Source organism: Arvicanthis niloticus, chromosome 24 (assembly GCF_011762505.2).
Source record: "Arvicanthis niloticus isolate mArvNil1 chromosome 24, mArvNil1.pat.X, whole genome shotgun sequence".
Lineage (NCBI taxonomy): Eukaryota > Metazoa > Chordata > Mammalia > Rodentia > Muridae > Arvicanthis > Arvicanthis niloticus.
In genome coordinates, this window is record NC_133432.1 from 26,301,811 (window position 1) to 26,314,273 (window position 12,463).

Here is a 12,463-nt window from a genome sequence, read left to right on the forward strand (position 1 = left end):
CATCTGTGGGGAGGTGTGTGTGTGTTTGTGTGTCTGTGATGACATGTATGTCACACTGAGCTGCTTGTGGTGGAACAGGAGCCATCTTTGTTGATGCTCATTCATCTCCCATCTAGGAAGTGAATCAAAGACTGCTGAGCTCCGTGGCGGGACTCCTGTGACACACCTATGCCCCTTGCCCTGTGGTCCCCAGCACTGGTCCTGTCACCGCGGCCTCTTATATAGTGTCTGTCACAACGCGCTCTTCACACAGGGAGGGGTGCCATCTCCATGCTTCCCAGTGTTTAGGGTGCTTGGAGGTGTAGTGACTGGATGGGGACCCTCTGAGGCCGTCCTCTAAGGCCCTGGCTTTTGAGACTGGATCACTATTTAATTCCTGGGATCCTGGGGACTCAGGTGTAGATCAGCACACATGGCAAGTTCTTATTTTTCCCGTATTTTGGTCATTTTCACTTCCTGTTACCCTCTGCTATCCCCACCCCCCACTTCACTAACCCCCTCTCCCTGACAGGCCCCGGCCTGTGTTCATGTCCTTTGTTTGTGAGCTACAGAGTTTTGTTAGAGTTGCCCCACACACATGGAAGAGGGGTTTACAGAAATGTGGGTAGCTCAGCCCTGGTCACACCACTAGGGAAAAGTGGCTTCCTGTCCCCAGCAGTCACTAACTTTCTGAAGCTCCTCCGGTAGAGGCGTTGGTCCCTGTCCCCTTCCCTGTCCATGGTGGAGTGTGGTTAGGCCTCACCGGGACGTAGTGCAGTGACCATGTCATGTGCCTCTCACAGCACTCCAACCTCTGCCTTACAGTCTCCCTTCTTGTCTTCTTTTGTTTGTAAGGACATTTTCAGGTGGCCCTAAAAATATTGTGAGCCCAAGACTCAGGTTGTTAGCTCTGGGGAAAAGGCCGTCGGTTTCCTCAGCAGAGTCCCGAACTCAGCTGCACCCCAGACCCCAATCTTATGTTGCCTCAGCACAGCAGTTGGGATGCGCCCCCAAATTTCGTCAACCCCCCCCCCCATCTCTTACGGAGTCTTAGTGCTTTACCGTTGAGATTCAGGAAGAGGATGCCTCAAATCGCACACCTGATGACACAGTTTCAGAAGAGGAACAGAGTGCAGAAGAACACGTCAAAACCAGACGGGAGCCAGAGAGGCGCTCGGCTCAGAGCACTGCTGCCCTTCCAGAGGACGGGCCCAAGTTTGATTCCCAGCACTGGTGACCAGCAGCTTGGAACTGCCTGCAACTCCAGCCTCAGGACACCAGTGCCCTCCTTACGCATGTGCACACGTATACCCATAGAAATAATTTTTTGAGATAGGATTTCCCTTGTAGCCCTGGCTGTCCTGGAACTTACTCTGTAGACCAGTCTGGCCTTGAGCTCACAGGAATCTGTCTGCCTCTCCCTCCCCAGTACTAAGATTGAAGGTGTGCCCCACCAGCTGGAAATTTGGGGGGGTGTGGGGGGACAGAGTCTGGACACATGGCTTGATAGTTAAGTGTACATACTTGCAAAAAACTGTGGGTCTAGTTTCCAGCACCCACATTGGATGACTCAGCTGCCTGTAACTCCAGCTCCAGGACATCTGATGCCTCTGACCTCCCAAGGCAGTGACATGCACACATACGAACACGTCACAGGGACCGCATAACTCGGTGGTAAAAACCAGCTAATTCTCATGAGGCTTTTGTTTTTCCCATCTAAAAAGCAGTAGACATGAGAGCATATCTGAAATTGAGGCAAATGACCCTCAAGTCCCTGAAACAATGCCGAGCGATTGGTTGGCAGGGTAATTCAAAACTAAGAAACATACCAGGCACTGGGGCCAGGCATCCTTAGCCATCCAGAGGACAAGGTGGGAAAGCCTCCACCAGTTCTAGGACATAGAACAAGATAGCTCAAAAGCAAGCACGAAACCAAATATAAACCCAGCACAGCAAAAATAACTGCTTAAGTACTGGGTGGGTAATTTGGGCATTTACCCATTACTGCCAGATATGTAAAACATTGCCACATTGCCATTAGTTCCTCAAAAACTCACATGAGCTTATGCCCAGGGACCTACAGAGGGCTGTTTTACGAGAATATGTCTGTACAAAAGTTGTATGCAAATATGTGTAGCAATGTATCTAATAGTCAAAAAAGTGGAAACAGCCCATTAAAAAAAACAAAAAGTCTGGTATCTGCACGTGATAGTACATTCATCCTAAGATGAACCACTCATGTCTGAGCCCTGCAAAGACACCGGATGAGGAAGCCGGGCCATTTGTCTATTCAGAGGTTGAGGGGAGGGTGGGAGTTGGGGGTGGGGGTCGGGGTCCTGGGTCCCAGGCCCAGGCCAGCTCCCGTGTCCTGGTTAGTATTTTGGTTGTAGTGGTTGTTGTTTTATTTTGTCAATCTGACAAAAGCTAGATACATTTGGCAAGAGGGAACCTCAAATTGAGGAAACACCCACCAGACTGACATGTGGGCAAGTGTGGGCCATTTTCTTGATTTCTGATTGATATGGGAAGACCTAGCCCACTGTGGGCACCCTAGGTGGGTAGTCTGGGGCTAGATAAGAAAGCAGGCTTCAGCCGTAAGGTGCAAAGTCCCTTCATGGCTTCTGTTTCAGTTCCTGCATTGAATTTCTGCCCTGACCTCTCAGGGATGGAGTGTGATCTGAGAGTTGTTAGCTGCCTTTGGTCATGGGGTTTTCTCACAGCAATAAAAACCCTTATTAATGTACTGAGCAATGGGGCCATGTGGCACAGGCCTTTAATCCCAGCACTCTTGAGGCAGAGGCAGGCAGATCTCTGTGAGTTTGAAGCCAGCCTGGTCTACATAGCAAGTTCTAGGATAGCCAGGGCTGTTGCACACAGAAACTGTCAAGAAAGAAAGAAAGAAAGAAAGAAAGAAAGAAAGAAAGAAAGAAGCTGGGCAGAGGTGGCGCACGCCTTTAATCCCAGCACTTGGGAGGCAGAGGCAGGCGCATTTCTGAGTTCGAGGCCAGCCTGGTCTACAGAGTGAGTTCCAGGACAGACAGGGCTACACAGAGAAACCCTGTCTCAAAAAACAAAAAGGAAGAAAGAAAGAAAGGAAGAAAGACTGCTTTAAATTTAAAAGTGGAAAGAGAGGGTGGGACTATCACCCCCTAGCATGCCGGAGACCCCTGGATCCATCCTAAGATTTGTTGCGGCTCCTTCGTGAGCTTGAGGATTTAGCCCGATGGTAGAGTGTTTGCCCGGCAAATGCAAAGCTCTGGATTGGTCCCCAACACTAAAAATAAAAATAGAAAGGAGGGCAGGGTAGAGTTGTAGGGAATGCTTGCCTGGTGCGCTCTAAGTCCCGCGTTCAGTCTTTACTACTTCAACCCAACAGTAAAGCCCACTGCTATAAGCCATCCATTATAGGCAAAGTATAGAGAGACAGAAGGTAGACCAGGAGTTGGTAGAGGAGCTGGAGTCAGTGAGGACCAAGAAAAACTCTTTAAGAGTAAACCTCACTTAGGATAATGAAAGGGATTTGGCATCAGCACTGGTGGCCATACAACTTTATAAATATTTCTTTCTTTTTAATTTAATAAATAATTTTTTTGAAATTTTATTTATTTAGTTAGTTAGTTAGGGGCCATATGAATGCCAGGCAATTGTTCTCTCATTGAGGAGCTATCCCTACTGTGAATCTTATGAAAATACTCAAAACCACCGACCTAGGGCTGTAGAAAATTTATTTAGAATACCCTAGTGAAGAGCTCAGGGGATGATTAAGCAGTAGTGTTTGCCTAGAATCCCCCAGTGAGGGGCTTGGGGTGTGGCTCAGTGGTAGAGCACCTGCCTAGACTCCCCCAGGGAGGGGCTGGGGTGTGGCTCAGTGGTAGAGCCCCTGCCTAGAATCCCCCAGTGAGGGGCTTGGGGTGTGGCTCAGTGGTAGAGCACCTGCCTAGACTCCCCCAGGGAGGGGCTGGGGGCGTGGCTCAGTGGTAGAGCCCCTGCCTAGAATCCCCCAGTGAGGGGCTTGGGGTGTGGCTCAGTGGTAGAGCACCTGCCTAGACTCCCCCAGGGAGGGGCTGGGGGCGTGGCTCAGTGGTAGAGCCCCTGCCTAGAATCCCCCAGTGAGGGGCTGGGGATATGTGTGGTGGTTTGAAAGAGAATGGGCCCCATAGGCTTATATGTTTGAATACTTGGTCCCTATTTGGTAGAACTGTTTGGAAAGGGTTAGGAGGTGTGGCCTTGTTGGAGGAAGTATGTCACTAGGGGTGGGCTTTGGGGTTTTAGAAGCCATTTCCAGTGTTTTCTTCTATCTCCTACTTGAGGATCAGTATGTGAACTTCCAGGTATTTCAGGCCTTTGCTCCACCATCATGAACTCTAACCCTCCAAACCGTGAGCCCAACTAAATGCTTTCTTTTATAAGTCACCTTGGGCACGGAGTTTTGTCATAGTAATAGAAAAGTGACTACGTCAGCATGGTTGCAAGGCACTGGGTACCAACCCAGGCCTTCAAAAGCAAACAAAAAAGGCACATCCATGCCACTATAGTAGTGCACACCTGATCATGAGTTCAAGGCTAGCCTGGACTACATAGGAAGAATTCTGAGCCAGTCAGATATTCCTAGCAAGGCCTGCTTGAAAAGCATACACAGGGGCTCGTGAGATGGCTCAGCAGTTAAGAGCACTGACTGCTCTTCCAGAGGTCATGAGTTCAAATCCCAGCAACCACATGGTGGCTCACGACCATCTGGAATAAGATGAGATCTGATGCCCTCTTATGGGGTGTCTGAAGATAGCTACAGTGTACTTATGAAGACAGGGGCATCAAGAGTTTAAAGACTGCCAGGCGGTGGAGGCACATGCCTTTAATACCAACATTTGAGAAGCAGAGGCAGGTGGATCTTTGAGTTCAAGGCCAGCCTGGTCTACAGAGTGAGTTTCAGAACAGCCAGGGCTACACAGAGAAACCCTGTCTTGAACCCCACCCTCACCCCCCCAAAAAAGAAAAGGAAAGAAAGAAAAAGAAAAGAAAAGAAAAGAAAGAAAGAAAAGAGAGTTCAAAAGTCATCTTCTGTTACATAGTGAGTTGAGGCCAGCCTGGACTACATGAGAACCTGTCTCAAAAACAGACTAACAAACTTAAAACAACATAGAATAAGACTCATAGGGTCTAATTCTTCCATTGGAGAAGGGAATGGACATTCAGAGCTGAGGAGGATGTGTCTGCACCGGGCACAGGTTAGTTACATGGAGGGCAGTGTCTGGGAGCTGCTTTGGGGCTGGACCAGGTCAGGCTCTCCCCTCTCCTCACTTCCTGGATGAGCATGGATGGCCAGAGGGTGGCTCCTGGCACCCAGAGTTCAGGAATCCTAGGCATGTGGTTCTGGGTCCAGATAGAGGAGGGGAGTCTCCCTCCCAGGGCCAGGGAGTAAGGTGGTACTACAACTTAGACATCAGCTTTGGGGTGGAGGTGGGGGGGGGGTCACATAAAGGCCGACCCTAAATAGCTCGTCTCCCTTAGTTTAGTTCTGGAGTAGAGCCCCTGTGCAGGAGCCCACTGAGCCCCTCCCTGTGATGGGGGGGGGGGGTGAAGTCACTGTTTCAGGTCTTTCCTGCTCTCATGGCCCTCCATGTGACCAGCAATTGTAGGCCAGAGGTGTTGGAGGTGGAGTGAAACAGGACCAGCCCCTAAGCCTGGTCAGCCCTGATCAAGTGCTGTGGCAGTCATGGCGCTCACCTGGAGGCAGCCTCGCCCTCGGCCCCTGCTTCTCCTGGTACTTATGTGGCTCCCACAAAGCCTGAGTCTAGGTGAGTAAACTCTTCCAACGGATGCTCTTAGCCAAACCTGAGGCCCCGGGTTCTGGAAACCCGTTCCACCCACCTCCTAGCCGGGGAGAGTGGGGGAGGGGAGGGGGAGCCCCACAGAACTGCCAAGCTTATCTCCATTCTCACCTTTGTCCTCCACGGCTATAGACCTGATTCCCTACACACCGCAGATAACAGGCTGGGACCTGAGAGGGAAGGTCACAGCCACTACGTTCTCTCTGGAGCAGCCTCGGTGCGTCTTTGATAAGCATGTCTCAACTAATGACACCATCTGGCTAGTGGTGGCTTTCAGCAATGGTGCGTGGTGAGGACTTTGGGGTCTTGGGGTGAGGGCACGGGCTGAGCGGAGATACCTGAGGTTCTGAGTGGATGGCAATATTGACTTTGTCTCTAGATGTGGGGGTCAGGGCTGTACTCTGGCCAGAGATATGTTGAGTGCAGGGTAGGCAATGTCAGTCCTTTGAGATTAACAGGGACTACCTCTCCTTTTTTTTTTTTTTTTTTTTTTTTTTTGAGGCAGGGTTTTCTATAGCCCAAGAGGCCTTAAACTTCTGGGCTTGCTGCTTCCATCTTCCAATCACTGGGCTGGTGGGCATGCACAACCATGCCCAGTTCATGTGGTAGCAGGGATAGAGGCCAGGGTTTATGCATTGCTAGGCAAGTTCTGTACCAGACTGAGTGTTAAATCACAGCGTGCCCTTTTGAAACACTGGTCACTTTAAGACAGTGCTTCTCAACTTTCCTAATGTTGACACCCTTTAATACAGTTCCTCATGGTGTGGTGACTCTCCCAACCACAAAATTATTTCATTGCTACTTCATAACTGTAATTTTGCAACCACTATGAATTGTAACGTAAATATCTCACATGCAACCCTGGGTTGTTGGAGCCAACAAAGGGGGTCGTAACCCACAGGACTGCTGCCCTAAGACCTTCCCATTATGTCATTTGGAGAAATCAGGCCAAGCCCTCTGAAGATTGCATCCTGGGACAGACACAATCTGCTGCTCTCTATCCCTTTAAAATAATTGTTTTGCATTTGTTTATTATTGTATGTAGCAGTCCAGACGTGTTCATGGGAAATTCGGAGGACAGGTGCTCTTGCCTCTATCTGTCCCTTTTTTCCTCCAGCCTCCAGGGACTTTCAGAACCCACAGACTGCTGCTAAGATCCCGACCTTCCCACAGCTGCTGACTGACGGCCACTATATGACATTACCCCTGTCCCTGGATCAGCTGCCGTGTGAGGACCTGGCCCGTGGAAGTGGAGGTGTCCCCGTGCTCCGGGTGGGCAATGACTTCGGCTGTTACCAGCGACCCTATTGCAATGCTCCCCTCCCCAGCCAGGGCCCTTACAGGTGTGTTGTCCGGAGCCCCTGCCCTGGGATTGGGTGTCTTCAGTGAGGAGGTGGGACTTCCTGGTCTAAGATTCAGACCCTGTCCCCTTCTTCTGAACTATGGCCTGCCATATAGCTCCACCTCTTTGTTAGTTGTAGTAAGGTACCAAAAAGACCTTTCAGTAAGCCGATCATCGTAGTGACACACTCATGTGATCTCAGCACTCTGGAGACAGAGGTGGGAGGATTGTGAGTTCAAGGCCAGGCAGGTGCCAGTACATAATGAGTTTGAGACAAGCTACTGCTTAAGTGTTAAAGCCACAGACCAGCTGGCTGGGCTGCAGCTCAGTTGGTAGGTGTTCACTCTACATGTGAAGCTGGGCTCCATCTCAGCACCATAGAAACCAAGAGTAGTGGTGCAGGCCTGTAATCCCAGCATTTAAGAGGTAAATTGGCAGGAAACCCAGGAATATAGGTTATACTCAGCTGCATGTTGAGTTCAAGGCTAGCCTGGGCTACAATAGACAAAAGAAAACCAACCACCACCAACAACAAAACTCAGAGAGTCCTTTTCAGATGTGTTCTATAAGGGGAATGTGGGTTTCTGGATAAGACCACTGTTACTGATCTCAAGCAGATCTGACAGAATTCCCAATCTGTAGTGCAAATGAAGAAACCAGGGCCTGCTGTGCTAGAATTCAAACAAGGTTCTCTTCAGTGTTCATCGTGAGATGAAGAGCCCAGGTGCCCTCAGAGAGACTCCATAGTGGCAGCCCTCGGCTCCTTTATCTGTGCTGGCAATAGCATCTTCCTCACAGCCATTCCGCTCCTCCCCCTTCCCGTCAGCCACTAGTGCTGGCTTCCCTCCATCAGTCCGTTGGGCCCACTCTGTTCTCTTCCCAGAGCTCCCACTCCTGAGAGATAGCATAGTGCCAAGTCTTCCCTCCCTGTTCTCCAGGCCCTCAGGCTCTGACCACACCCTTAACTCCACCCACATGCCTTTGCCAAGGCTCTTAATTTGAAGCCTACCCTCTTCTCAAAATGGTTGGCCCCACAAACTCCAGGGACCTAAACTTCTATTTTGTTATACTGGTATTGAGCCCAAGAGATTGTGCATTCTAGGCAGGGGCTCTACCACTGAGCCACGCCCCCAGCCCCTCACTGGGGGATTCTAGGCAGGGGCTCTACCACTGAGCCACGCCCCAGCCCCTCACTGGGGGATTCTAGGCAGGAGCTCTACCACTGAGCCACACCCCCAGCCCCTCACTGGGGGATTCTAGGCAGGGGCTCTACCACTGAGCCACGCCCCAGCCCCTCACTGGGGGATTCTAGGCAGGGGCTCTACCACTGAGCCACGCCCCAGCCCCTCACTGGGGGATTCTAGGCAGGGGCTCTACCACTGAGCCACGCCCCAGCCCCTCACTGGGGGATTCTAGGCAGAAGCTCTACCACTGAGCCACGCCCCCAGCCCCTCACTGGGGGATTCTAGGCAGAAGCCCTACCACTGAGCTGAATCCTCAACACTTTTTTTACCTTTTATTTTGAAGCAAGGTCTTGCAAAATCACCAGGCAGCCACTAAATTTCTGGTTCTCTTCCCTCAGCCTACGGAGTACCTAGGATAATCAGGCCAGTGCCCCCATGCCCACTTAAGACATCCGAGTCTTATCTTGTCCCCATTGCTTTCCTGTCTCTTAAGTGTGAAGTTTCTTGTGATGGATGCTGGCGGCCCACCCAAGGCTGAGACGAAGTGGTCCAATCCCATTTATCTCCACCAAGGTAGTGCTGGGGTGAGGGATCTAAGACTGACTCAACTCATAAATGAAACTCTTGCTTGAAGGGTGGGACCTGGGTCAGAACATCACAATGACACCAAACTTTTTTTTTCCCTTAGTACTAAGCATTGAATCTTACGCACAACCAGGGAAGTACTGTACTACACCAATCCATGGCTGTACCTCCTCACTGGGGGATTCTAGGCAGGCGCTCTACCACTGAGCCACGCCCCCAGCTCCTCACTGGGGGATTCTAGGCAGGGGCTCTACAATCCCAGGCCTCTTTTTACTTTATATAGTGAGATATGGTCTAAGTTGACCAAGCTGACTTTAAATCACCTCTGTAGCCCAGGATGGCCTGTAACCTGAGATTCCCTGCCTCATCCTGCCAAGTAACAGATTACAGGTGTGCCCGACCAGTTCCATCTTGACAGCTATCAACCCTTGCTTGGGTGCCCAGCCCCAGCTTCATTCAGCCCCAGGTCCTCTCTACTGTGTGCAGGGAGAAGGGCCCAAGCATCCTCCTCCACCTAGAGGCCATGTTGGGGGTGGCACTTGCTTCAGAGTCAGGCTACCAAGGCAATTGGGTAGGGTGACAGATGCCTGTCATCTGAAGGCCTTCAATTCCAGGCTGTAGGGAGCAAGACGGTGACAAGGTGAATCGTGAGATCTGCCTGGTGTATCTGGGCCTGTGGTAGGGACCTGGAGGGAATGGTCTAGAAGGTGAGCCCAGTGTAGAAGAGGCTGGAGGAATGACTGATCCAGGCTGGGGAAAAGGACAAGATAAATGGACTCGGAGGCTCTGTGGGGCCATGGGGCAGCCACACCTTCAAGTGTGTTGAGCTTGTGGGGAGTGACAGTTGGCCTTGGGGTGGATGGGCAGCCTCTGAATGAATCCTGTGTGTGCAGGAAAGAACCCCAACTCCATTGACACATGGCCCGGCCGTCGGAGCGGCTGTATGATCGTCATCACTTCTGTCCTTTCTGCCCTGTCCGGCCTCTTGCTCCTGGCTTTCCTGGCAGCCTCCACTACACGTTTGTAAGTGATGGCGTCACCCTGCAGGCGCCTCTTCCACCTGGACCCTTCCCTGTCCCCATCCCTAGATCTCGAAAGCTTCCCCTGAGTACTGCAGTTCCCAGCTGGCTGATGTCCTTCCAGGCAGTGTGGAGGGGAGCTCCACTCTGCATCTGTCACCAGGGTGTCAGGCAGATGCTACAGTAGTAGATGCTACAGGCAGGGGGGCCAGGGTTCTTTCCCCAGTCTTTGTCTTTTCTCCATGACCCCTGGAGTGTCTTGGTAACTGCCACTAGGGTAGGTTAAGGGGTACGCCTGGATGAGATGCCTCTCCAGATGGCTCCAAAACAGAGGGAAGGGGTACTAGGGGGACAGCTAAACAAGTAAAGTGCTTCCTGCACAGACAAGGACCCGAGTTTGAATCCCCAGCACTCAACAAAATCCAAATGTGGTTGTGTGTGTCTGTAACCTAACTCATGGGGATGGGCAGGGGGATCCCTAGAATCTGTGGCCAGCCAGTCAATAAAGGTTTCAATTAAAGACCCTGGCTCACAAAGGTAAGATAATGCTGGCAGGATGGCTCAGTGGGTAAAGCCTCTTGCCACCAAACCTGATGTCCTGAGTTTGATCACTGGGGCCCACATGGCAGAAGGAGAGAACTGTTTCCTTTTTTTTTTTCTTTTCTTTTTTCTTTTTTCTTTTTTTAAGATTTATTTATTTATTTATTGTATGTGAGTACACTGTCACTGTCTTCAGACACACCAGAAGAGGGCATCAGATCCCATTACAGATGGCTGTGAGCCACCATGTGGTTGCTGGGAATTGAACTCAGGACCTCTGGAAGAGCAGGAAGCACTCTCAACCTCTGAGCCATCTCTCCAGCCCGAGAACTTTCTTGCCGGTTGTCCTATGTCCTCTGTGCACACATCATGGCATGTGTACCCCCTTCCCCAACAGATAATTTTTTTCCTTAGAGGTAAGGTAGAGGAAGACACCCCCCAACTCAACCCCTGTCCTCCACACAGGCACATGCATGTACACACACACACACACACACATAGATGTGTATACATATACTTATGCACTACATATTTCATGTACTGAATAAAAAGGAGGGCAGGTGAGGGGACAGGCTGAGGGGGGAGTATTCTGGGGTAGGGATGTAATGCATCCCCCCTCTTTCTTCTCTCGCCTGCAGCTCCAGCCTGTGGTGGCCTGCGGAAACCCCTGAGCAGCTGCGGATTGGCTCCTTCATGGGAAAACGTTACATGACTCACCATATTCCCCCCAGCGAGGCTGCCACACTGCCGGTGGGCTGTGAGCCTGGCCTGGGCCCTCTTCCCAGTCTCAGCCCGTAGCCTGGTCTCTGCAGCTTGGGCCTGGGGTGGGGGCAGACAGCAGGTACAAAGGTTCTGTGGGGTGGGGGATGGGGTGGGGCCGTGCGTCTGCACAGACCCTTCTGTCTGCCGGGTTGCTTTATCTTCTGCTTCTGGTTCATATCCCTTACTCTGTAAATGCTTTTGTAGATGGTCAAGGTCAGCTCAGGTTTACTTAACCTCCTTCACGTGAGGCTAGAGAAGGTGGCCAGTTCATCCCCTACCTTAGCCAGACGTCAGCGAACCCAGGAGGAGACAGGTAACACAGGCTGTGGTTCCTACACTTAGGAGGTGGAGGTAGGAGGGTCATATGCTCCAGGCTAGTCCAGGCTTACTAGCGGGAGTCTGTCTCAAACAAAACAAAGCAAACCATAACAAAGCACCCAACCCCAGGAGGTGGCCTTGCTGGGCAGTTAGTAGATTGGGCTCGGCCCATCATGAGGCTCAGACCATCTTCCATCCTACCCAACAACCAGGGGTGGGCTGCAGTCATGGAAATACCACTACTGTCCTCTCGCTCTTTCTGAGGATGGGTCACAGTGCACTGGTTAGGGAGTGTAACTGGCTGTTAACATCAGCTCAGCTACCTATCCCAGTCCCTGTGCACACAGAGAGATGGTTCTGCACGCTTCTCTGCTCACTACGGATCACTTATTGCACATCTGCCTTTATGTACCACATACAGTGTTAGACACCGTCTCGGGCAAAGCTGGTTGCGACTTTGGAGGACTCTACCTTGCTTTGAATCTCAGACTGACACCTGTCCAGTTGTGGGATCTATTGCTGTTGGCGAGACGCCATGCCCTCAAATTATCCTTAGGGTCACTCTCTCCCAATTACCCTAGTGGATCTTTGAGAGCCACTCACTGTACACTCTCCATCAAAGGGAAAGATCTCTGGGACAAAGCCAGTGGTTCCGGACATCACCACACGGGGGCGCCCGCGAGAATGTGGCGGCCTCCATCTGCGTTCCTGTCTTCTTAGGGGGTCAGGGAAGAATGTATTTCCGGCTCATCCAGGCCAAGCCCGCGGAGCTGCCGCGTTCTCTTTAATGGCGACCCTTGTGGCTCATTGACTTGCCTGCCCACACTGTTTAGCCACCCTACCCCATGTCCCACGGGACTTGTCTGATCAAGCTCTTTGGAAGTTAATAAATGTTACTATGCAGGA

General features: G+C 51.3%; 1 protein-coding gene across 1 annotated transcript; it reads left to right on the plus strand.

Moving 5' to 3' along the window:
• Positions 1 to 5,485: 5,485 nt before the first annotated feature.
• Upk3b (uroplakin 3B) lies at positions 5,486 to 12,463 on the plus strand. The gene is made up of 6 exons (XM_076923213.1): positions 5,486 to 5,774; positions 5,940 to 6,089; positions 6,925 to 7,150; positions 8,827 to 8,906; positions 9,812 to 9,941; positions 11,116 to 12,463. The coding sequence occupies exons 1-6, from the start codon at positions 5,693 to 5,695 to the stop codon at positions 11,273 to 11,275; spliced, it is 828 nt and encodes a 275-aa protein (XP_076779328.1). The 5' UTR covers positions 5,486 to 5,692; the 3' UTR covers positions 11,276 to 12,463.